This window comes from Oreochromis aureus, linkage group 13, assembly GCF_013358895.1.
Source record: "Oreochromis aureus strain Israel breed Guangdong linkage group 13, ZZ_aureus, whole genome shotgun sequence".
Classification (NCBI taxonomy): domain Eukaryota; kingdom Metazoa; phylum Chordata; class Actinopteri; order Cichliformes; family Cichlidae; genus Oreochromis; species Oreochromis aureus.
Genome location: NC_052954.1, coordinates 6,048,346 through 6,075,947, shown reverse-complemented (window position 1 = coordinate 6,075,947; position 27,602 = coordinate 6,048,346). Strand labels below are relative to the sequence as shown.

The following is a 27,602-nucleotide window of genomic DNA, read 5'->3' as shown; positions in this document are numbered from 1 at the left end:
TACAAGGCCCAGAAAAGAAACATACTCATCATCTTGACATTTAAGATGTGTAATATTGTCAATGTGGAACAGAGCTTAGTTATTATATATCCGTTTAGAAAGGGATTTAGTAGTTAACTGGAAGCATGTTCACAAGTAGTTAACAAAATCCTAATTCTTGCAAGAAATGGATGTTGTGTTTACATATTGGTAGCTGGTGTGTCTGTTGTTGTTTTACCTATCCATGGTCATCTCTCATTTGTTGATTGTGACATGTTTGCTTTGTAGCTAGCTTATGGTGTTGTTTTAAAGCAGGATTTGTCTTTTTTGTGAACACCTTCTGTCAACACATTCAGCATATATTCACTAGCTGTCTAGCTATAGTAATGATTTACAATAATTTCACAGATTTTGCCTGCAAAAAACAAAAACTGTATCTGATTTATCCATCCATCCATCCATCCTCATCCGCTTTATCCGACTGATTTATCTGATTTATGTTTGTCTGTTAACCCTTTGGTGTTGTCTCCTAAGCTGTCAGGCAACCACAAGAGATATAATACGTTTCTAAATCTAGTTTTAATTGCCCAGTTTTTCCAAATGTTGAACTGTTGGACACTAAAACCGACCCAAAGAACCCACAACTAACTCTTGTACGTGTCAAAATGGGCCAAACATATCAGAACTTGCAGCCTAGCTTAAATAACACCTTACTGGCTGTCATATGTGGCTTGTATGTTGGGATTACTGACCCAAGTGTTTCAGTGCATTGGTCCCCTGCTGTAAAGAGAAATTCCTCATTCTCATTAAGCCTGGTTGTTCAACAACATGATACTGCATCACAGGTGTACCTGGTGGAGATGCCTTTAACATCTTCCCCTACTTGTGTAGTTGTGTGTGGGTTTAGCATCTTTCTGACTTTCCTTAGGGCAGCTGTCAAACCAGCACTTTGATGTTTGGCTGGGCTTGATTGCCACGAGTGTCCAAGACTGCTTTGGTGTGCTGTACATAGTGGTCCCTCCCTACTAAAGCTTGGTACGCGAGGCACCGGCTCTAAAGAGGAAGGTTTTGGCAGAATGGAGACCTTATGTAGCCGGACACTAGACCAGGTTTGAATTACTCTTGACACGGATTCATTTAATTACTTTAATTTTGGCTGGCACAGTGAACCGAAAGTTACTCCCTGCTTTGTCCACTGCACTCAAATATAACGCTCAAAGTTAAATTGAAAGCACTGGCAAGTATAATTCTGGCTCTGAGCGATATAATGATATGTAGTTTGTAAAGCCCAGATCACTATAAATGTTTTTTAATAGTGTTTCTAAACAGGGTCGTGTTTGGTCTATGAGGTCGCACACACTTGAATTTATTTCAGTTCATAGAAAACAATGACTGGTTAGCAATTCAAGATAATGACAAAAAATATGAAAAAACTATAAGAGAGCAAAAGTGACAATTGACAGTGCATATTATTAGATGATACTCCATATTGTGCCATTGTCATTATCATTATTAATCTTTCATTCCATGGACGTAACACAGTTTTCTCTGAAATGCACCCCCTGCGGGCGCTCTCAGTGGCAGAAGCAGTATTAGTTGTTGGCAAATCACATGATGAAGTCCTAGTTGTTGTCATGATGGTTTCCTGAAGATGTAGGTGGCAGAATGTTTCTTTGTCCTTATCCTTGTGGAATTTTGGTCAAACAGTAAATTGTTCTACAATAAGTTTCACAGCAGGTTCCCCTGATATAGGGTGTAGTTGGACTGTATTCGTGTTAATTGAATTTTGCAGTTTCTTTGGACCAGGACGTGTCATATGACCTTACAAGCTCAGTGCTGTTCCTGGGACCACCAAGAGTTTAATTACAGTTTAAGTGTCTGTGATTCCACGCATAAGCTTCGTCTTCACATGGTGAGCATGAGAGACTTTACAATGCACCAACTGCGCATGCACCCCAGGCAGTGGACAAGTCAAGAAGTATATTAGGAATGAATGCAAGTCTGTCATCTTAGATTTTAACTGGCTTATATTAAAACGTTTTGATGTGTTTTTTAACTACTTTGTCACTTTTCTAGTTTCTATAATTTATGTTTTAATCATTATTTGGTATTCAGGTCTAAAAACCTTGAAGGCTAAAAGGGTTTTTGTTAGTAAACACAACTCATTGTATTTCTGCATAGATTTCATCAGTCTTTCTAAAACAGTTTGACATTTCCATTGTTTAACTACAGCATTTCCTTAGTCGCTATTAAAATCACACCCAATTGATTTAACAATCATTAAGCTAGCTAGCATACGACAGTCTTTAAATTTTACTTTTTGTGCTCCTTCAATTTTGGAGTTGCTAGGATGTTGAATATGGAGCTGTCAGGCAGAAGGAAAAGAGGAAGACCACAGAGAAGTTCATGGGTGTAGTGAAGGAGGAGCTTAGTGTGACAGAAGAAGATGCTAGGTATAGGGTGTGATGAAGGCGCAGCCAAAGGAAGAAGATTAAAGTATAGAATATAATTTTTGTTTTCATAACCACTCAGGATGTTTTTATATCATTCTGTCTTTACAACTCTTAATTCTCCTCTCGTAACAGCTTTAACACCACTTTGCCATTTTTGTACTACTTTGGCTATAACCATGTTTGAACTGGCAGCGCTTACCGCACAAAGTTGTTGGTGTTTCATAACAGCAACCAAAAATACTAATGCTTTTAAAAATGAACACTTTTTTCATTAAACATTCCAAGGTAATATAAAGCAGGAAACTGAAAAAAACACTAATAGTCACTATATTTTTCCCTGTCATTCTCACACGTGTTCGTGTTCTGAAGTGTGGTAAATGAGCTGTTTTGCTTTTCAAAGAGCATTTTTGAAAGTAGATGGATGCATACAAGGATAAATAAAGTTTTAATAGGCGCAGGGATGTGGAGCATGTAGCACGCAGGCTAGCGTGTTGTGCTAATGATATTCAGTGCTCATTATCTGCAGTGATAGCTGTGCTCTAGTGGAGAGATGAGTGTGTATTGTTGTACTGAAGCCAAGTGTTTCTTGCAGAGAGGGCCATTTTTGAAGTCTTGATTCTTCCTCTCATGGGGAACTACAGGAGAGCTGTTTGTGTTACTTCACCGTCACACATGCACAAATACACAAACACCTCTTTTCTCTCTCTTTGCTTTCATGGTAATGTCCAGGGCTGTATTTCTATCAGGGGGGTGGGTTTTATGTGGCTGTAACCCAGCTAGGTGCTGGTAGATTGCTCTTTTTAGACCAGTTCTCATTCAGAATTACTGGCAGGGATACAAAACAATACAAAACTTTCAGAACTCTAAAGGCAAATCGAGAGAATGCAGACATTATACCTTCCTTTTTCTTAGTAATACATTTAGGAGTTAAATTATTTTGAGGTTGAAACTAAAGTGAAATGGAGTTAAATGGCTGTATAAAGGCCATCTTTAACATTATTAGCTCCACCTAAAGACATGAGCCAGTCTGTAACCTGTCAGGCCCCTATGACAATCTCTGTGTCATGTTGGATTGTGCCCATGTATGAATAGTGCAGCTAATATTCATACACCAGTCGTGATTGGGTGTCAAAACAATTACTAAATACCACCTGTTGTGTCTCCTGAAAATGAATTTGTTGTTCACCTAAATTGAAGGTTGTACTGTATATGGTTGTTTTTTATGACCATTAACATAAATCGTTTCTGATTGCTTAAGTTTAGGGTCAGCTGCTTAGTATTACTGAAATTTACAACAGGTGCAACAATGAGACAACCCCCAATCTCCATCCTCATCATTTCTGACTGTTTTTCACTAGATTTGTATTTGGCTAGGGATCACTGTCACTACTGATAGCATGAGGTGATACCTGGACTCTACAGAGGCTGAAGAGGTAGTTCAGCTCCTCCAGGATGGCACATCAATACGTACCATTGCCATAAGGTTTGCTGTGTCTCACAGCACAGTCTCAAGAATGTGGTGAAGATTCTACCCTAGGAGAGCTGGACAGGGCCGCAGAAACCCATCAGCAGGACCGGTATCTGCTCCTTTATGCAAGGAGGGACAGAATGCGCACTGCCAATCCACAACATGATCTCCAGCAGGCCTCCACTTGCGCCCTGTGGGTCTGGAGAAGTCGTGGAGAATGTTAGGCTGTCTATAACTTTGTTCAGCATGGTCACTTTGGTGGTGGATCAGTGATGGTCTGGGCAGGCATATCCATTAAGGTATTGGGATGAAATCTTTGGACCCAATGTCAGACTCTACGCTACTGCAGTGGGACTTGGTTCCTCCTGGTGCACAACAATGCCTGAACTCATGTGGCAAGAGTATGCAGAGAGTTCCTGGAGGATCAAGAAATTGATATCACTGACTGCCCCCCACTCCTGGCTCACCTAAATCCAGTGGAACACCTCAGTGAAATCATGTTTTATTCTATCCAGCCACCAGGTTTTACCTCAGACTGTTCAGGATCTCAGTAATCCCCTAGTCCGGAACTGGGAGGAGATTTTCCAGGACAGTATCCACGGTCCATCCAAACTACTGAGTACCTGCTGCATGAGTTTTTCTCACGTTGATTTACAGGGTGTCTTTGAATTCAGCCCTCTGTAGGTTGATCACTTTCATTTCCATCAAACCAAGTGGCATCCTTTCGTTCCTAACACATGACCCGGACCATGTTGGTATAGATATCCAGCATGTTTTTTTTTTCATTTAGATGTGATGTGTTTTTAAAGTGTTGCTTTAATTTTTTTAGCAGTGTATTTCCCCTCCCTTCAAGCCTCCTCCAATGTCTTATCTTTAAGACTGGTAGCATGTACATTCATCACCTCAGTTTATCTTGCCCTCATGATAATGTAACACTTATCTTTTCCTGAGGGTGTTGTTTATGAGCTCACGGACACGCTTGTGTCATGCTTGTGTTGATTTATTAGAAGCATCACGGTGTTGTATAGTGGACAGCATGTAGCTAACTCTACTTCCATTTGCTGGCCACTACGGCAAAAAGTTAGTTTTATCCTATGAAATAAAATCCAATCCAAGATACTTAAAAAAATAGTATGTGCCTCACACTTGTGTAAATGTATATCTATTGATTTAGGCTTACAAGGAATTATGGCTCTGTGCTGCTTTGTGTCGGCAGTAGCGGTTTTAGATACGGGCATCGTGATGGGGGGCGGCATCACGAGCATCGGCAAAAAAAAAAAAAAATGCTCGTACTCATGCTGCCCCGACGGCAGCCAGCGCATACTGGGAATGTCATAGGCACCGATCGGTTTTCTATCGCCCATTTGCTGGGAGTAAGGGCGCCCTCCGTTTGCAGGGTGCGACTGCTACTTGCGGCACAGGGAGGAGAGGGCGGAGCGGCGGGGGATTCTCTGGCTGGCTGGAGCAGCATCTAATAGCCAACTCGCAAAATAAAACAAAATAAAAACAAACCAACAAACACGAAAACACCAGACATCATGATGCAGACTTATAATTTGCACCGATGTTTTTTCGAAATTCTATACACGAAAAGTGCGCGAGAGCCCTCGGTGCGCCCTGCGCTGCTGAAGTCAAAGTAAACTTTTTGTCATCTCCGCTACATACAGTCCAGTATATAGAGAGACGAGACGACGAGGCTCCAGTTACAGCAGTGCAAGTAAACGAACAATAAATATAGTAGAGTAAGAAAATAAATATACACTTTAGGACTCGGGGTAAAGGGATCAATAACAATTTAAAATTTATAATTTACAGTTTGATGATTTAAAGTCTCACACATAACCCGTCGAAAGGGGAGGGAGACCTGCTGCTTCCAAATAGAGCACATTTCATTCATAATGTTGTAAATCCAAGCCCATTATGTATTCATGATTTGAATCCTGGGTTGTGTGAAATCCCAGAAATACACCCTAGACAAAGTGAATCTGTGAACTAAGGTGTAGGTCTGTTAGATTATGTTGTGGTGATCCACGGGTTGGGTCATACTGGAGTGCAAAATTAAAACCAACAGAAGATGGACAAGAAAAGTTCAAAGCCATCAGGTGCTCAGTTTAGAAAAAACAGAAAAGAAGAGGAGGAGAAACGAACAAAAGATGCAGGTAAGCAGATGTATCATTGGATAATGGCAGGTCATCCTGAAACAATCAGAATCAGAATACTTTATTAATCCCTAAGGAAATTATGTGGGTTACAGTTGCTCCAAGAAGAAATGGTAAAAATAGTAACAGTAGCAGACTAAACTCCAAACAATACATTATGTTACAGATTTCAATATTAATTAGTCATTGTCAATTGTTGATTTGTCCTGTTCTCATTGTATGACGAATTATGATGGCTGTTTGGTAGCTGTTTGCATACTATGCATACTCTCTCGCTCTTCATATGTGTGTGCGGACAACAGTTTTATGTTAATGTACAATCCTTAACATGTTTTTTTTTGTGTGTGTGTGTGTGTGGGGGGCAGAGGAGTGTTCGCAAACAAACAGGCTAGGACCGCCACTGTGTGTCGGTGTGCAGTGCTGTAGAAAAAGCCGGAGCGATGTGTCATCCGCTGTAAACGCCACAGCGCCTCATGATTACTATTGATCGCCAGTCTTGCTAACTGCGTCCGTCTCCGCGTCCGTCTCTCATTGACTGGCCTTAAGGGGGCCATCTCTTTCCTGGTTGTTGCGGCACACACTCTTAAGAGCAAACACTCACACATACACAGACACCTTGTACTTGAGGAAGGCACATTATTCATAGAAATTAATGTAAAAAATTATTCATATAAAAATCATATATAGACAGTTAATGCTGCCTTTAGTGTCTGTATCTTTCGTCAGTTCAGTAAAGTTAGCAAATGAGTAATTACTTATTATAGGCTTAACTTTCTGTCAAGTCTCAGTCATCACTGGTGAAAACTGTAACCCTACTCTATGTTTTAAAGAAAAGCACAATTGATGCACTTCTGTTAGTTAGAATGATTGTTTTCAGTGTTCCATGATTGCCAATACTTAGTAAAACATTATTATAATAACAAACATGACATAATGTGATTACCAAGAGCCAGAGTTTAGGGGTTAGGGTTGGGGTCAGGGGTGTCTTAGATCTTGGAGGATTAATTTGTTACCATCCATCAGATTTTACAGTAGGTGATTTATTTAGTTGTGGAAAAGGGGTTTAGTTAGTAGTTTTAGTCTCCTGCTAATCAAACACATTTTGAGAAACAGCAGTGGCAAGCAATTGATATTTTTCAAATAATGTCTGAAGCATGCACACTGGCCTAAAAGTTAGTCTTTCATAAGCTTTTCAATTTTGCTATGGCAAGTAGGCATGAATCCTGTAGCTTGAGGCTAATCTTTTAACATCCATTTGAACCCTGCCCATTGCGGTAGTTTTTGGGTTAGTGGTTACCCCTTTATGTAGAATTCTGAGTTTTGTGAAATAGCACACGATCTGATATCCTCATATTAGTATCGTTCCTAAATCATAATAATGTGGGTCCAGGATCAGTAACACGGCCTGATCATTCAGTTAGCTTTAGCCAAAAAGTTAGCTAATGCTCTTAAAAATTATCATTAGTAAACCAACATGAGGAACTTAAATTTGGCTGTCAGCAAACCTAACTTGATAATATATTTATTACACTGTATAAATTAATAAAGAAAAAAATCTTCTTTTTTTTTCACTTTTCCCCCCTGCAAAGGTATGAGATCACAAAAATGTGACTGGGCAGTTGCAATGTTGATTTTGGATCAACATTATTATGATGATTAATATCTGAACAACACCATGTTGGGGATACCAGATACCACCCAGCTGGAAAACCTTCTGAGGGATACTGTAATTGTAAAAATATACAGATGAGACTCAGTTTGAAAGCCACCACCTTCTAGTCTGTGAAAACTGTGAGCTGTAAATACTCAGAAATACTTTATCTTAGAGTTTATGAAATAAAAGATAAAAGGATAAAGATTGTTGCTGTACTTGAGCAAAATTAAAATGGCGAGAAAAATAGTGACTATATTAACATTAAAAAAGCATATTTTTTAAAAAAAATTTAACCTTTATTTATGGAGGTAGTCCCATTGAGACCCAATGTCTCATGTGCAAAAATATAAAAGTATGGTGAGTGTGGCTCACTGGGTCCACTCACTGGGCTTAGTGTTCAAGGGAGAAAAAAAAGCAGCTTTTCAGCGTGGCTGTCCTGCTTTTTAAACACTTGTACCTCCTACGAGAGGTCATGAGGTCGAACAGGTGCTGTCCAGGGAGGGGCGAATCGATTTTCATAGGTTCATAGCACAGATTTCATAGATTCTCAAATGCAAGTCTTTAATGTGTTTTTAGTGAACAGGGCTGAAGAGTACATCTCAACTTTATTTAAAATTCTAGTTTATTTATTTATGTAGGTTTTTTGTCTTAAAATTCATGATTTAAACTGTGGAGGTGTGAACGTCTTTTTCTCTCACTTTATTTCATCCATCCATCCACTTATCCTTATCAGGGTCGCAGACGGTTGGAGCCTATCCCAGCTATCATAAGGCATGAGGCGGGGTACAGGTCGCCAGTCTGTCACAGGGCTAACACAGAGAGACAGACAACCATTCACACTCTGGGTTTGAACTTGTTGCTTGACTATGTCCTTTCTGTGCCTGTGTGAGTTTTCTGTGACTGACTGCCTGTTCAGGGCGCACTGCGGTTCCTGCCAAATATCGGCTGAGAAGGGCTTCGACCCCAACGCAAATCTGTTTGGATAATGGGTTAAGAAAATGGCTACTCATTTTCTCATGTAAGCAAACCTTCATTAACAGGTGCTGATTAGAGATTAGATTAGAAATTTACCTTTTTTATACAGTGGTAAAAAAGGTAAGCACAGCGTCATCACTGAACTCACCTGCAGTACTACAACTCAGTGTATGAGTGGAAACTGTGTTGGTGACTGGGGACAAAGTGTTCCAACATGCAATCAAACATTAACTGCCACGATAAGGCACAGTGTCCTTAATAATTTTCTCACTTTAGGGGAACCCCAATATTTGTAGGTTGGAGACAGAGATGAGGTGCAGGTAAAGCCGGCTCCTGTATCTACACCTGTGCTGTACTAGTGTGTGCAGCCTGTCATGCTCTGTGCTTGCTTGTGAGACCACTGTTTCATGGGTACAAATACAATACACTCGGGTGCCTGCAAGTGCATTTATTAGTGTGTGAGATTTCTGTGTATGGAGATGTGTGTAATGTATGTGTGTATGTGTTGCTGCGGGTGCCGGGTTGTGCTGATATAGTACCTCATTAGCTGCTGTGGACACTAATCTCCTTTGTGGCAGTCTTTCATCCTTACTGCAGGATTTATGGACGCCCTCGCATGCTGCCAGTGCAATACGTCAAGCTGTCATTGGTTGATCTTACTTCCTGGTTACCTCCTCTCCACCCACTTCCCTCCCTGGGTTTTAATGTGCTATTTGTTTCACCTGTTAAGCAGCAGGCGTCGGAAGATGTTAGTAGAATATTGGCTGGCAGGGGTAACATGACAGTGAGTCATGTTTTGAGTAAACTGGATGGAAATAAACTGGAGGATGACCAGAATATTAAAGCTTCTGGTTCACTCAAATCTGACTTAAAATATGTTGACTGGCTCAATACAGGTAGCCTCTCTTTCCAGTGTTAACGTTTTTACCAGGTCACCAGAGACCTGTTTACGGTTGGGGTTAAAAGTTTACATCTGCTCCTTCTTATGGAATTTTCACTTATCATATCCAGATGGAATTTTAAGGTGAAATGTTTGTGAAAGAGTTGATTTGAAATGTTTCAAGTTTCTGATCATGTGACAAGCTTGTAACATACCTAAATCTGTGCTGAAGAGGTCTGCCAGTGACCTGGTGGATGCTTCCTTTCTTCAGGAAACAAACAAGCCGCATTCAAACTTCAAGATTCCATCACTGGATTATTCACTGTTATCCAAACGCATATATATATAGACACACACATGTGTGCGAGTAATGATGCACACATGCATAGCCACTCTCCTTGACAGGAGCAGACACATAGGCGCAGATGGCCACGCACAAACACGTTCTGATGCAGCAGGATGCTAAACAAACACACAGGGGTTTGGTGTCCTAGTTTCCATCTGTGGAGGAGCTGTTCTCCTGCTCTTGCTCATTCCTTCACTCACAAACTCATCTCAAGGAGGGGGGGGGGGTGTTGGTGTTGGTCTCATTGTGGTCACATGACATGTTGCTGCTGTTGTCGCAATTTGTGTGTGTGTGTGTGTGTGTGTGTGTGTGTGTGTGTGTGTGTGTGTGTGAAAAAGAGAAGACGTTTGGATCTTCATGTTTGCATCACTGCTCTTGTGAGGAGCCGGTTATATATATTTTCTTTGTGTGTGTAAGAGTCTCTCTGCCAACAGTTCCTCCTTCTTCTCTGATTGTTTCTCCATCAGAGTGTGATCTAATACAGGGATTACTCTGGGATTAAGTGAGTCTCTCATAAAAGAACAGCTCACCGGCTCTATATCTCCACAAGACTGGACATTTGTTATGGAGTATCAACATGTCGAGAACATCTCATAGGAGTGAAACATGAAAAATGCTCCAGACAGGAGTCAAGTGTTCGCAAGAGAGGAAGTACACCGGCAGGGAAGATGACCAGCCTCAGAAACTGACCTAAAACATGTTTTTCCTTAAAGCCAACCGACAAATTTAACTCCATGGTTTCATTTTTCACACACACATACACACACATATACACATTCATCATTCATGCAGTTTATGACAAATTCTATTTTTGGAAAACTGGCCAGAAACACTGACTGTGTTAAGTTAGTAAGTTATTACTGCTCTGTCATGAAGACACAGGGAGGTCTTACATGAATTAAAGTTGTGTACGTGGTGCTTTGATACTTTGTTATGGTGTGGAAGAAAGTTTCAGTTGTAGTTCAGTGTTTTTCAGCGGCCGCTCTGGGACTGTGAAAGAGTCTAAAAGTAAGTAAGGAAAAAAGTAAAAAACAAATGGTAAGTAGGCTTACTTGTAAATTCGAAATAAGGTCAAGCACCAGGACTGGGTGACCTGTTGTGTGATAACCTGTTGTATGTAACTATATGAAGGTATATAACAAGAACATAATAATATATATATAATATCATTTCTATAATAACAAACCTGATGGGACTAACCCATCAGCTGCTAGAACTAAGAACCCTTTCAGATGAGAGGAGAAATGTCTTCAAGAACCTAAAAAAAGTGCACTTGCCTTCAACTCAACCACTTAAGACTGCCGTGACGTGGTTGACTGTGAACCTACAAAGCTGTACACTCTCTTACTATCTGTGCATCGAGGGCCATGGGCTCTTCCTGGAACGGTGATGGTATTTTCCAGAGAACTGATTGGTCAGCAGTCGGTGGTTTTGTACCTGTTGATTTCCTGGGATCTTGGCTTGAGTTTTTGCTGGAAATAAGAGATGCTGCATGTTGTGCTGAACCCACAGAGAAGGGTTTGGTTCGTTCTCCAATAGCACAAATAAAACCACGCTCCTTATCTGCTCCAAATGACAGCTTGCGAAGTAAGTAAGGGGATGGTGAACACAGTGGAGAATTGAACACTTCAGCAAAGAACCGTCTTATTTCTTTGTAGATTTCAGATACCAGGCAAGATCTAAAAATCCGTTATGGCTCTTCATTTCATCGAGACCTGCTGGGTAGGACAAGGTTTCCTAAATTTTAGTCAGTGATGACATGTTATAACCTGATGAGTATTGAATACAGATTACAAGACAGGCCACCGTTGTCACACTATAAGACAGACAACATTATGCATTGCTTTGTATTCTGAAAACTGCATTCTGAATGCTCTTGCTAATCATAATGTGATTACAAAGAGCCAGAGTTTGGGGGTTAGGGTTGGGGTCAGGGGGTCATTCTGAATACTGTGCTCCAAAAACATGTCACTCCCACACAATAATGTAGATGTAGAAACATGCCAACTGTGGCTTGGTGTACAATGAAAATGCTCTGTTTTGCTTGCAGCGTGGCTCTGTTTCACATGTTTTACTTTATAATGAAAACTGTGTTTGCCTAAATTCATTCTGGTCAGTCAACTGTCTTCTAAAGAGATGATTTATAAGGGAAATATCTCTGCAGAGCGTACTACTGCGTACTAAAAATCCTGCTCTATGATTGGCTGTGATGTATGAGTTAATGATGTCAGCAAAAATCTTACATGCAGACATTGGAAAACTCTGGGCCATTGGAAGTCAGAATATTTTAAATAAAAGACGGTTCACATGCAGCCTTGTGTCCTAACAGATGTGTTAAATGAAAAGAGTTTAATGTTTGTTTTATATCAAACGACTGTTTTGGAAAATTACAAAACAAGTACATATTTAGACTATTTACTTGAATAAAATTCACACCTATAGTGTCTTAAAAGTACTCATTATGCAGAATCATAGCCTTCTTGCAAAGGCTGGGATTGTCTCTGGTGAGCATTAAAAAGACTGCAGGTTTTTTGTTTATTTTATTCAGTCAAAAGGGGAAAAGAAGTAGTGTAGTTATTATTTAAATATATAATATCAGTAATAGCTGACATGGAACGCTATACTTAAGGAGTACTACAGAAATACAAATTAACACAGATACACATTTTGCATCTTGGTCATGTGAACATCTGTATCTATGTCAACATTCATTATCTCTGTTTTATATGGTTATATTGATTCTGTAATCGCTTTTCCTTCTGGCAGTTCATTGTACCCTTTGAATTTGTACAACACTAATTAGCATATTTGTATATGTACTTGAAATAATAAACAAAAAAACAAAAAGTAGCGGCTATACTGAATTCAAGGACGATGCCAGGCAGGTACGTCAGAATGGTTGTAGATATGAAACCCACATGGGAGGAATGCTATGGTGTCCGCACTAAAAACCTGCAGTATTCTGATGACGCCGACATGGCTGGAGACTGAGAGGAGTAAGTATCATGACATGCGCAATTTGTTTTTTAGTTTTTTCTTTTACTGGTAACTGATGTGCAGCACACGCAGGAATCATTTCAAAGGAAAAAAAATGTCACTGATAACACGGGACTATTTTACCCCAACGGCTAGTGTGGCAGTGTGACTGATGAGGAATGAGCTCGTTGTTTAGTCTCTGCTCAACTTTAGTTATTAGTAGAGGTAGCTAGCTGGTTAGCTATGTGTTAACATGCACTAGTGTTGTATTACAGGTCTGTGGCAATGACTGTAGAAGTACAGTACAATCATTTTACAGTCATTGGTCCATGGGCTTATGGCAACATCCTTGTGTCTGCACTTAGCCTGTGGAAGGCTAGCTAGCTAGAAGGTGAACATCAAATTTCTTGCTAACAAGAGAATTCAACTATATATTAAACAGCTAATGTTAGAGTAACCAGAAGTATTTGATCTGCAAAGCTTTATAAAGTGAGTTGTGTTTGCCACTCTTCGCGATATATAAGGTCTTATTAGAGAAAAAAAATGTGAATGAAGAAGAGAAGCTATTTTTGGGGGGGAAGGGGCACTTTCTTCTTTTGTAGCTCACGAAATCTACAGGACAAAAAACAAAAGCTACAAAAGACCTACCGTGAAGTATAGCATATATGACAGAAACTGAATTTGTATTGTTTGGTACAATTTGAGCTTGAAAGTCAATATTTGCTATGGCTGCCTTTATTCTTTAACACAGCCTGAATAGCGTTCTTGTATTTTCTTTAAGTGGTCTTCAGGAATAGTTTCCGGGTTGCTTGGAGGATAGCAAAAGCACTTTGTTGGATGTTGGCTGCCTTTTGTTCTGTCAAAATGATTCCACAGTGCTTCTCTAATGTTGAGGGAGGCTAAAAATTCAGGAGATATGAAAGTAGCCGTACACAGCTAGTTTGAGTCCAGTCATTCAAACCTTATCTTTCTGTTTGCGTAGTTTAACTCTAGAGAAACAGGGTGCTGTGATGTCACAGGATGATGCCTGGTGGCTTTCTGCTCCTCCCCCCTCCCCTTTGGAACTGCTTCCACCATCAAGTGCTTCACTTCCATTTCAAGAAGTGTCAGTGTCGTTGCACCGCCAGGCTCCCAAGGACCAGGTCTGTCACCCCAACAGAGCCCAGTGTCCGCAGAGCTACTGCGTCAAAACCTTGGAGAGGATATAATGCATCTAGGGAGCCTGTTTATTTAGGATACAGGCATTGCTGCTAATGCTGCTGCTGCCGAAGAAGATACAGAACTAGAATATATGTAACAACGGGGTACTGGCCTAGAAGATACATATCAAGGGATTCAGGCCCAGGAGATGCATGTCAAGATACCTTCCTGTAACCACTGAGCCTACCAAGTGGTACTAGGTTGTTGGGAATATGCGGTGCATCTACTGCAAAGTCCAGTAGAGGCAACAGTTATCATTGCTTGGATGTGCCAGAGTTGTGAGGTGCCCCTGTGTCTAATGCCATATAGAAACTGTTACTCCAAGTGGCACAGGCAGAGAAAATAGCCCAATTTAAGTTTCACACTATTTGTTTAATAGATATATATTCAAAAGTGTGTTACATGATTACATTTACATTAAAAAATCATAAATCTGTACTGCCATGAACTAAATTATATATTTTTCACCGAAGCCATAGACACTGTTTGCTATTGGCAACAATTAATAAAGCAGTTTTGTGGGGACACTGTAGGCTAGACTATTTTTCAAAGGGTGAGGGTGGGAGGGGGGGTTACAATTATGTAATCTACATATTCTGTGTTACATGTAACTAGGCTCAAAGTGTTAATGCTAGCTTAATGGTAGCTTTTTTTAAATAGGCATTGTCATATGCAACACTAGGGTGGCACAAGGGATGGCAAGAGATTATTTTAAGGGGCCACATGTAGATTCGCCTGATGTTATGTTAGCAGTATTATGCAGTTGTTCATGTCCTTGATGCAGTTTGCACTTCACCATCACACTCTTATGGTTTAGTGCAAACAAAATGTAAGTATCCATATCTCCACACCCTTAAAAAACTATAGAGTACGTCACTAGTTTCCTCTTCCCTGCACACAAACTGTAAATGTATAAATAGAAAGAAAATGGCATGTTTGATGTTTTTTTTCTATCTGCCAGTCATGCAGACCATTTAAGAACTTTTGTAACACTAGCAACAACAAAACTGAAACTGCAACGTGATTACTCAAGTGACAACAGTAACGCGTTATGTTGTTGTATCATGCGCTACACCTAAAATTGCCACTAACACATGCAAGCTTTTACCACGATGCTGCACCGCTGAAATGTTTTTAACTGTTGGTATATGTTAAAAGCAGCATCTGTGCTGACAATTTGGCTGTATTTAAAAAAGGGATCGCTCAGAGAAAGAGTGTAAAATTGTTCAAGTGATCAGTTGTGGTACGTTTTATGTATCTTTGCAGGTTTCCCACAGATTTGGATTCTGTTTATGGTAGTAGGTGGGGGAGGACTTCAAAAAGACTTGTAAAGTGGAACACATACACTGAACAATACTGTTTCTGAAGTTTCTCTTTTGCAGAGATTTAAATTTCGAAGTACTTTGTGTCAGAAAAAGTATCACAAACAAGTCTTAACCCACAGATGCACTCTGACCACAACTGCTTGTTTTTGTTCGCGGCTGCAGGTCCTCGTTACAACAGCCCTCTACCTTGCACCCCATCATCAGCTGTAGTTGGTGGTGTAGGAGCCTGTTTTATCAAATGAAACACTGTAAAATCAAGGCAAATGTAATTGGCATTGACAGCAAAATATGCGGCAGGCGTCTCTGTCAGAATGTTGTTAAATGTTGCATTATCCTCTTTGTCTGAAGGCCTTTAGTTTTATCATGAACAATGCTCATTTAGAAGTCTGTGTTAAACTTAAAGTTGGAACATAAAACGGGGATTCGGAAATAGATTTTCACCAGTGTTCTACTTTCTGTTCTACTTTCCTTTCCCTGCCTCACTTTTCCATAGTTTTTTGTCATGTGACTAAAATGACAATTGTCCACATCTTGTCCATATTATTTCTTTTCACGGGAAGCAAGCCAAAGGTATTAATGGTGTTGTTCTGATCAAGCTTTCTTTGCATACTTTCTAAAGTGTAAAAAAAAAGTTTCTCTGTGAATTGTGTATTGTAAGTATAAAGCACACCCTGTGAATGAGTAAATCAGCAAAGGTAATTTGCAAAATGTATCAGTGTCATCTTCAGTACCAAACACAGCTGATGAGAGAAAGACCTCAACAGCATTTTTGCTTCAAAAACAATTTCCCAATTAAAAGGCAAGTTGTTTTTAAAATTTGTAGTCTATGACAGAGGAAACAAAATTTGGGTTAGCACATAACCTATAGCAGTATAACTAAGGGATGGTTTGGTCTGATCCAGTCCTAATTCTAAGATTTATCAGAAAGGAAAGTTTTAAGCCTTAAAAGAAGCGTGGGTGGCTGTCTCCACAGAAGACGGGCTGAAAGCTGGAAGCTTTGCCTCCCATTCTACTTTTAGGAACCACAAGTAAGCCTGCTGATAGTTTTTTTACTACCTACTATAGAAATTTTAGGTTTTTTACAATGGGACCAAAAAGTAAAGTGGTCTCAATGTGGCCAACAATGAAAAATAAGTTTGACACCTCTACTAAAGGCTTATCTAGGAGCTTTTAGAACAACTTGATAAAAAGAAATTGCAAAAGTGTGGTTTAGAAATAACAAATGCTCAAATTTGTTTTCCTGCTGCATCATTCTGGGACAGGATGTTTAGCAATACTGTGCAGAAGAAAAAAGACATCATGAACATTTGTTAATGTGGACGCTGAAGGACAGATCCTGGTCAAAAGGGAGTCTAATGTTCTCACAGTGTTATTGGAGACCAAGTAGACATGGTGTTTCTTAGAATCACTTATGTCTGAATTTAGAAGTACAACATTACATTCCAGATAATAAGTAAAAGTAGAGATGGACCGATCCGATATTACGTATCGGTATCGGTCCGATACTGACCTAAATTACTGGATCGGATATCGGCGAAAAATAAAAAATGTAATCCGATCCATTAAATATAAAAAAAAACACCTCACAAAACTTGCAACACCGCGTAACTCGGCTCATAACCGTAGCACGTTGGAGCAGTGTGCTCACGTGATAGAGCGGCTGTGTGTATTTGTAGCCTCACTACCAAACCAGCATTTCATCTCTGAGGAAGTTATCCCAGAGAGAAGTAAAGCAAGTGTGTAAGTTCATCTCTGAATGTTTGTAAAGCATTCCCATGTTAAGCTTAACAACCGATATATGGAGCGACTGCGCCTCTCTCTCCCTCACCTTCCTGCCGCTACTTCAATCGTGAAACTGCTTAACGATCAGCTGATCGGCTTTTCTGTCGGGAGTCCGTCTCTCTTCTTTGTTTTTGGTCCACTTCGCGCCAGAAAGAGGAAACCAGCGGCTGAACAACAGCAGCACCTTTAACCTTGATAAGCTGTTGTTAGAATTTATTTAATATTACTTTCTACACCAGGATCCTTTTCACGTAGCTGACGGCTGGTAACTGTGCAGGGGCAGATCTAGCAAAATTTAGCCAGGGGGCCGATGGGGCATGAACAGGAAAAGGGGCACAAAGACATACTTTTCTTTCTTATTCTCATTTAAAATGTCTAGCTTTTAATAAATAATTATCCGAATCTTACAACCAAAGTTTTAATCTGATGTAAAATGTATAGAAGTCCATTACTGCATATAGTAACTGTTAAGTCTAATATACCCTAGTAAGCTATAGTACTTTTTCCTTTGGGAAGGTACCGTCTGTGAATTCTGCAATTCTGTTGAAGAAAGATGTTGAATCTATTTCATTATTCTTGAAAAATAATTTGTTTCTGTGCATTTTTTTTCACCCTGCATCAAATTAAAGTTGATTACATCGATTAAGCATCATGAGGTGGAGGGTGGGGGGTGGTTCCCTATTTTTTTTTGCTGGGAGTTTGCAACCCTATTAGTTAGGTTGCTTAATATTTCTGCTAAGTACTCTTTAAAATACCAGAATAGGGAGGATGGAGTAGGTTTAAGTTAGGTTTTAAGTTAGGTAAGGTTTATTAGATTGATCAGTGTTGCTGAACTATGAAATATTTTGGGTGCAGTATATTTTTTACACACAGGTATAACAGAATAGCTTTAGTGTTGTTGTTTATTTAAACTTGAGTATGAACTTATACAAAATGCAGCAAGATATTAAAAAAAACAGTTTTATTGATTAAAAAACACACAATATCGGATTCATATCGGTATCGGCAGATATCCAAATTTATGATATCGGTATCGGTATCGGACATAAAAAAGTGGTATCGTGCCATCTCTAAGTAAAAGTTTAATTGGTCCCGTTTGAAGAGATTTTTAGCACATTAGCATAAACGATAGCTTTGCTGGCAAATGTGACTCAAGTGTTTTTTGGTTTTTTTTCATTAATTTTGAGATTGAAATTAAATTTCTCTTTTCACCTTTTTAACATCAAAAGATTTTTTGACCAAGTGAAGAAATGAAATAAAGATGTTCCAATAATATTTGTTAGGAAAGCACTGAACTTCCCTGTGTGACTGCGAGGCATGTCGGCCCACCTGTCAATGTACGGACGAATAGGCTAGCGTTGCAGTGTCGATCTGGCAGCCATCAGCCTTGGCGGTCTGGCTGCAGAAAAATCACAGATTGGTGGATGTTTTCACCGAAGCTATAATGTCCCACGTGAGGCAGTGTTTTGCTTTCTTTGCTTTCTTTGCTCTGTGTATATGTGTGTGTTTGTGTGCGCACACATTCTCCCTCTCTCCCCGGTGGTGCTGGGGTGTTTGGCAGGATAAATATAGCTGCGTTGGTGTAAAGCTGTTTTCTCCTCGGCTTTTGTAGCTTTAATCAAAAGCAATCTGGAGGAGGGAGGAATGGAAGGGAAAGTGGTGGGGTGAGGGAGCGGGAAGGAGGGAGGAGGAAGAGGAGCGAGAGAGATGGTAAGAAGAAGAGTTGGGAAAGCGGGGTGATGCCAGAGTGTTTTATTTTAGCTCTCTTTAAAGAGTCATTGGGGAGTGCTCAGGAGTAATGAGAACCCTGGTGGCTGGAGGAGTGGGACCGGCTCTAACCTCCACTCACCCTCCTCCTCCTCCATCCACTCACTGTCTCTTTATTTCCCGCCCAGCCTCACTTCCTCTGTCATCTCCTTCTTCCTCATTCTGGCTCTCATATCACTTTGAGTAAGGCTACATTCACACTGCGAGCCGTCCTTGCTTCTCTCTGCCTTTCTATTCTGGGCTGTAGCCCACACCTCTTATCAATATGAGCTGATGGTGGTGAAGAATGCGCACAGAGAAACTGTTGTTTTTAAGACCAGCCGCCATGTAGCACAGCAGAAGAACAGAGCCCTCTGTTAGTTTTGTTAGTGACCTTTTGAGTAAAGTTTACTGTAACAAGCTGCTGTGATGCCCTGGCGACCTGTCCAGTGACAGCTGGGATAAGCTCCAGCCCACCCCACCCGCAGCTCTGAACTGGATAAGCAGTTAAGAAAATGAATGGGTGGATGGATGTTACCAGCTGCTGCTGTGCTCAGTTTTTTGACAAATCTAGTTAGGCTAAAGCTGAAGCTCCAAAGATGTTACATTTGCCTTTTCTCAGCTTGAATCTTTTTCATTTTATTTTTTAAGAAAAAAAAGAAATGATAGAAAAACTATTCAAGGTATCAGAAAGTGATCTCTCCATGTTTAGCAGTGAAAGCAAGAAAGGTGAGTCAGGTGTACAAAAATGTAGCAAACTTTTTCCAATTTTGATGCTGATACCAAGATACCATGCAGATACCAAGTGTCAGTCCTATAGCACTGTTAAAAATTTATGTGTTAAGCAACATCGGGCTTTAGTTACACTGTTATACTGTTTTTGCAACTTTCTAAGGTAAAATAAATATGTCCAGGTATAAATGTGTATCGCTCTGGTATTTATTTATAAAATAATAAATGGGAACTGGATTGAAATAAATCAAGTGTTAATCTTTTTCACCTAATTTATTTGAAAAAGTCTTAGTGTGAGAGTCTTAAATGTTTACTGCTGTCATTTACAGACAGGGTGCTTTCCCTGCTCTCACTGTGAGAACACCTCCTCATCTGAGCACGTGGAGTGGAGCTGACAAGAGACATTGATGATGACATAGCATCAGGTGGTTTTACGACACCTTATGTTATCATAATAATGCAAAATCGAAATCTAAGTATTAGACCAAAATGAAGGAGAAGCCAGCATGAAAAAGAGTTGTGTACTCCTGAGCTTTTCACTTGACCACAAAAAACGACTGCAAGCTTTGCAAGCTCTACAGATGTAAAAAGAAAAGCTACTGTAGCAGGTATGAAATACCTCCAAAGTGTTATGAGTGAAGACTCACAGCTGACGTGTTGGTATAGTAAACACAGAACAAAATAGAACTGAATTGAATACTTCAACACCATAGATTGACTCATCTTCGCAATACCCTGTTCTGAAGTTTAGATTCTTTGAAGTCTTCTTTTGACTAGAAATATAGTCAAAAGAAGACGGTTGAAGATAGTGGATACATGGAAAGCTGAAGTTGGGGAGAGCAACAGAAAGGCCAAGTCCGGAACAGACACTGAATAAGTTTTCAAGTTTTTTGCTATATGCACAGTGGAAAACATGTTGCCCTGTGCAATGATATTTTTTCTTTGCTGTCCACAACAAATGCAAAAAAACATATAAACATATAAAATAGCTACACAGCAGAAATGATCATTAAAAACAATTAAAAAAAACAATTATAAACCCAGCATATATAGTCAAAAACATGATAAATAGGAAGCGCTAGGATGGTGGTGGGTTGCATCCATCTTTAATATACAGTCTATAGAAGTGACTAGTCAGTCACTCAGTAGGCCTGTCCTAAAGCTTTTCAGCTTTAATGGGGACCACGGTGCACAAAATAAACATTATGTTGTCCTCATCAAGACTTTAAACTATAAAGGTTACTGAGGTTACAGTCCAAAGTAGCTGAAAGCTTCCAATCACGCTTCTTTTTGAAACCAGAGTCGCCGCCTGATGGCCATTAGAAGGAAATGCAGGTTTAGGCATTAGCTGCACAGCACAAGTGGACCAGAGAGGGGAAAAGTGTCAATTTATACTTGATGCCATTTCTTTAACGTAGTGATTACAGTCTGTTCATAGAATGAATGCAGTATCTAACAGCAGCTGAGTAGTGGAAACTGGCGTCAAAGGCTTCTTTGATGCTTTGTTTGGAGCCGAGTCTGAGTGTGCCACATACTGTACGTGGTACAAAGTCTGTTGGTCGCTTGAAACTGAATTAGCTGTCACTGTCAAAAAGGGTTAACATCAAGTAATCACTACATCCCGAAGTGGTTATGCAATTCACTCAGCTGTGTGGGTCTGATGCGTGTGTCACGTGTCTGCGTTTGGACTCACTCTTTGCCGTAGTGCATCAGCACAGCCAATGTATAGTCGGTGTGCATATGTGTGATGGGACAAATAGAAGGAAAGAAGACAGGAGATATCAGTTTGGCAGCGACTTGAGTATCCTTTCATTATCCAGTTGGCTTTGTGTTCCTCATTTGGAGGCCAAGAGCGGCCCACAGTGGAAGCAAAGCTGCTCCCTGCTATAACTGCCTTGATGTTGATCTTAAAAAGCTTCCATAAAAACCTTTTTCTGGGCAGCAGAGCAGCTCTTTAGGAAGTGCATTGTTCCATTTCCTGTTTGACAGTCACAGCCGTGCCTCAGATTAGTGCTTGGCAAAATACTTGGCTGAGATGATTTCTACTAACTGCAGTAAAGTATAGTTCCTTTCTCTTCGACACCATATTGTGATACTAATGTGAAAAGCGTTCAGCCCCTCACCACTACACCACTAGTGCGTTATGCAAGTATATGTCATATATTATCTGATCTGTTTGTGCAGAACCTCCGTGACGACAGCTTGTTGGCAGATTAGCTGATAAAGATATATGTGTCGTATGGCTGTCATTGTAATCCCCACCCATGCTCCTTCTATCTTAGGTGATCTGGGTGTGCAATAACTGCCGAAAGCAGCAGGAGATTCTGACCAAGCCAGGGGAGTGGTTCACCGGGCCGCCCGGGAAGCCCGCTGGACTCGGTTCAGCCGTCAGCGAGCCGTCAGTGTGCCAAGCTCCGGGGGATAAGAAGCTCAGATCTCGCTCCCAAGCACCACCGGGGTCCACCACTGCAATCTACGACCCCAACCGACCGAGCGCACCTGGGACCGCACCTGGCACTGATGCTCGGTCGCTCAGTGAACCACCACGAGACACGTAAGGCAGAGCTATAAAGTAGAACCTGTGTTTCTGTGGCAGAATGATATGCAGACATGGGCAAACAAAAGACATATTTTATTCTTTTACCTAATGGGTGCGACGAACATCACTGAAAAAGTATGAAATGTTCAATGTAAAAATATAAAGGAGAGACAGTAATTTCCTGACAAAGCCTCATAAACAGTTGTTTATGTGTTAAGTGTTTTTTTTTTAAATGCTGTTGTGGTCAGAAGTTATTTTTCCCAAGGTGAAATGATTGATTTAATCTCTTTACAAAACAAGAATTGGCTGCACAGGTTTGCATTTATTTTGGATTTTCTCAAATCCACATGGGGTCAAAGTAGACTTACAGGTTTAATTATATGCATGTTGTCCCTCAACCACATACTTTTGGTAGCCATCAATAAGCTTCTGACTTAATTCTAGCTGGATATTTGACCACTCATCTTGGTAGAATTGATATTTTTTACTCAAATTGGTTGTTTTCCTGGGATGAACCCAGCTTTGAAATGTAGTCCACATTCAGATTGGGGCGTTGGGAATTCCACAAGCTTAATATGACCCTGTTTAACCATCTCAAAACCACTTTTGATGTGTGTTTGGGATCATTGTCCTGTTGGAATACCCAATTTTGTTTCAACCATCCAGCTGTTGATCTGTGGGGAAGTTGAAGAATTTGGAGGTAGTCCTTCTTCTTCATTATTCCATTATTAACTTTTACAGTGTACTACTATCGCTAGCCCAGAGCAGAACACTACCACCACCATGCTTGGCTGCTGGTACAGTTTTTTTTAGCTCTGAAAGGGTCGCTTTTACTCCTCCAAACATACCTCTTGTCATTGTGGTTAGTAGCTTAAATTTGTCTGACCATAAAACGTTTCAGGCATTTGACTTGTTCATGTGGCAGCACACTTTCCATTTGTGTATTGGTCAGTCCAAATACTCCAAATACTAAAACAAATACTCGTTATGCTGGAAAGAGAAACTACCAGTTGTAATCAATCATTCTTTCTACATGAATCATGTAATTGAGACTGTGTGTATAATTTAGATCTTTTGTGGATTAGAGAAAATAATAATATTAATAATGAGAATAATAATACTAATATAAATAAAAATGTGCACCCAGTTCTTGTTTTATAAAGTAATTAACATTGTATGCTGTACGATTTTTTTCTATCCCTGAAAAAGAACAGTTAATTAAACACAATTAAAAGCCCAATATTTCCATTAAGTGTCCATGCCCATGATGAGTCTATGTACACCTCTCAATTTTATACATTTCCTCTGTTTGCAGCAACATTTAATATCTGTGCAGGTACCCTGTGGATTTTATGGTAGCATGCAGATACAGAGATGAAGATCAACGTGTAAAATTGCTGCTACATTTACATAATGAGGTGACAAGAGCTCAATACTCAAAAAACTCCCACACAGAATGTGATCAATCCATCTAAGGTCTGAGTACTGTGAAGGCAACAGCATATGATTCACCCGTAATTTGTCACTCTCTGATACTGTGACTCAGTAATGGAGGGGTCCACCTTAATTTGAAAAATGAGAAGGTGCTGCACGCGCTGGACTCACTCTGGAGTGATGGTACTCTCTTTCAGATCATATCACTTCCAAAGACAATGACCACTAACATCGCTGCATTAGGTTGTTTTGAAGAATTAAAAAAACAGAAAAACAAACAAACACGTAAAGCAAGTAAAAATATACTGTTGGTGTATATCCTTTCCCAATGTTTACTGACAATATTTACTGGGACGTCATCTCCCACGCCAGAGCTGGTGCTGACAGAACAATAAAAACTACACTGTAAAAAGACAGATGTTGACATTGTTTCCATGAACAGCAGTGGGTCCACTCAAATCCTCTAACACCAGGAATATTTCTCATATTATTGCAATAAACAGCAAAAACATGTCTTTTTGTTTTCTTTAAAAAAAACTAAAACCCAATTGATTTACAGCCTTTTTGGTTAAGAAGAGGTGTGATCAGATACCTGTATTGAAAATCAATTTAAAAATAACATGTTCATATATCTACATGTGCTTACCTGTCTGAAATTTAGCAGAGACATGTTAATGTTACATAACGTATTACTCCTTCATGGAGCTTTGCAGATCCTCAACTAGATCTTAGAGTTGTCACTAGGGGGCAGAGTGGAGTGGAGAAGACAGGAGTCATATTATGCAAAGAATCTTTGTAATGAGGTGAAGCCAGCTAGGATAGGCTCCAGCCACCCCACAACCCTGATAAGGATAAGCGGAGGAGAATGGATAGATGAGGTGAAGCAAAATGTTATTTATTATCTAAAGTGTCCATGGCAGTCATTCTCTATATTTCTTGTAACTTTTTCATTTGTTTTCTTCTCCTTCATGGTTGATCCTTTTGCGTTCTCCACCAGTCAGTCTCTGACCTATTTATATTGTCATCACCATCACACTCCTGGCTTCCAAGAGCACTGCACATAAGTGCATCTCTGCAGAGATGTCTGCAAGCAGACATCATCACACAACCATAAATCCCACATCAGATGTGTGGAAAGGATGGCCAGCCAATGGTTATTCGATGACCAAATGTTTGCTTTGTATTTATTGCACTAATGGCATTTCAGCACTCCCTTTATGTATAGCTGGAGAACTAGCAATACATACATACAATACATTTTTTAAAAGGCAGAGCCAAAGATATCTTGATTTTCTAGTCTATTAATTCTGACCTCTGCTAGTTCCATAATTTGGGATTTGTGGGGTTCACTGATTAATACTGCTTTTCTTGAGATGCTCCTCTTCAAGAGCCATGTCTTTCAAAAGAACCACAATGTACTGGTAGCCATCAATTCCTGGATTCAGCAGATAATCAAACTTCATAAACCTCCTCAAGAGCAAGTGAAAATATTGCTTTCAGAGCTATAGCAAGTGATTGAAATTTGTAAAATTGTTAAAAAGTGCCCATTTTATCTTGTGTTGTCTCAGCCAACAGAAAGAAAGCAGTCCTAATGCTTGTGTTATTGAGCACCATCTCCCACATTCCTCATTTGCTTCCATTATACAATGATGGATTATGCCTCTTAGCATTGTTTCCTATGCCATTCATTGTAATGGAAGAATGAGGCTACTTCCAGCACACTTAATAGTAGAATGAGTTTTCACTTGTGACATTCTATTAGTGGACACTAATGTTAACAATGAAATGGTAACAGATGCAAATCACACCAGTGGCATTTGTCACACATGGCTTAAGTGGATACATTGGATAAGCAGAAGCTAAAAGCAGCCACATACATTAACCAAAGTCTTCCACCTTCCACGTGCTGTCACAGCTGTCTGTGATGCTCGGTTTGTGACTCACTTTCCGCCAAATGAATCATATTCATTGAAGCGCCTTCTTACGCGCAAATGTGATGATTTATTGTTAGCTCAATGGGAACAGAAAACTTTGGAATTTCAGATCGTCTGACAAAACACCCTATCGCTGACTTGTTAAGTGATGATGTAATGCCCTGTGACACCCTGAGTGACAGATACTGATTTACAGGTTAATTATTATTGGCAGTGAAGGCTAAAACAATGACTCAGTTTGCATTAACCTGTGTAACATTGTCACTAACACGTTGCCGTTGTAAGCTTCCTGCTGAACAGTTCTCTAAGCAAACCAGTATCTTGTCTGCCATCACCCCTCTTCTGTATACTTTCCCTCCTCAGGAGGAATGGACGGGGTGGAGGAGCTGGTCGGGGAGAGCGGCGGCAAGGCCAGCCCCGGCTGAAGACCCAAGTCTCCATGGATCGGGACCTCAGGGGGGAGTCTAGGGAACGCAGGGAAAGTCGGCGTCTGACAAAGGGACGTTCTCTGGAGCACGATCCTGTGGGAGGTGTTGGAGTAAGACGGACAGAAGAGGGGGATTACCATCACATGGACCACACCGGTGCGCCCCCTCGACAAGCAGGGCCCATCCCTCCTGGAGGCAGGGGACATCCTGTGCCCGGGCAGGGTCGAGGCACAGGCGTAGGGGGAGGTGAGGTCGGGGACGGTGCCCGACCTGGACAGAGGACGGCGGGTGGGGTAGGCGGGCTGCATGAACATGCTCTTTCACAGCAAGCCCCTCCCCCTGAACTCAGAGAACCTCCTGATTCAGGTCCTGGCTCAGCCCCGGGCCAGGGACCCTCAGTGAAACGGACCAAACGGGACAAAGCTGAGAGCATGCTGCGTAACGATTCGCTAAGCTCTGACCAATCGGAATCTCTGCGTCCGCCACCACCGCGGCCCTACAAGTCAAAACGAGGGCAGGGGGCCGGAGGGAAGAGACAAACGAGCATCAGTAGTTCAGAGGAGGAGGGCGGGACCACGCCTGAGTACAGCAGCTGTGAGGATGCTGAGATTGAAAGTGTCAGCGAGAGAGGTGAGAGAATATCCATCATTACCTTCTGTTCATGAAGAAACTGTGGCATATATTGATATCTGTCTGGTCATTTGTTTGTTTATCCGTCCATTCAATTACATGAGATATTTATTTTGACAGAAGATGAGGAAATGATCCATCCTACCCTTTGTTTATGGCATCTTAAGTCAGAGCGGTACATTAGCCTTGTTCTTCAAGCAACAACATTTTTGATTTAGATATTTTAAAATATAAATATTATATATTTTATTAGCCGGCTGTTATTATTATGTTTTGCATATATAAAATCAGCTGGAAAGTCCATAAAGACCACCACATAAAGATTAAAACTTTATATTCTTTTACTTTCTTAGCTCACATTCATCCACTGATTTTGGATTATCATCGGTTAGAATATTTGGAATGAACATAAATCTTCATTTAGTGCTTTCTCACTTGTAAAGAGTTTAATGCTGGACTGTAGCTATACTAAGTAACATGTGAAGCAATTACTTAAAAAAAAACCAAACTAGATCCCGATGGACAACCCAGAGTGGGATCCCTGGAGGTCATTGTGTTAATGTTATATTATTTTTTATTATATTCCAGTCTCCAGGGCACCCAGTAGACTGTGTGGGTCACCTGTATTTGGTCTTTAGCGTTAGGCACATAAAAATCCCCACATTACTAACAGAATTTATTTCACATCATGCATTTCATTGTATTGGTGTTGCATTTGTAGTGTGTATGAACGCTCCCATCTGACCAATATATTATGGGAAATGAATTTAAGAAGTGCAGAGAGTTGTTTGGTTTCCATCTGTGATCCTCACTTGCACTTTGTCAGTCTCTGAGTCTACAAACGTTTTGCTTCTTTAACAGCGTGTGCTCGCTGATCACAGGTGAGGCGACTCTGATGTAACCTCCTGATTTGGAGAAGCACTGCTCGTTTATCAGTTTTTTTTATAATGCTTAGTGAAGCG

At 40.4% G+C, this 27,602-nt stretch overlaps 1 protein-coding gene across 7 annotated transcripts in view; it reads left to right on the top strand.

Annotated features, from left to right (window-relative positions):
* Positions 1-27,602, top strand: part of LOC116321318 (regulating synaptic membrane exocytosis protein 1-like) — a 116,471-nt gene that overhangs the window by 40,134 nt on the left and 48,735 nt on the right. For all 7 annotated transcript variants that reach the window (XM_039621962.1, XM_039621958.1, XM_039621963.1 and 4 more), the window contains exons 5-6: positions 21,958-22,229; positions 25,946-26,640. In XM_039621962.1, the coding sequence (XP_039477896.1) occupies positions 21,958-22,229; positions 25,946-26,640 (967 nt within the window). The remainder of the gene's footprint in view (positions 1-21,957; positions 22,230-25,945; positions 26,641-27,602) is intronic.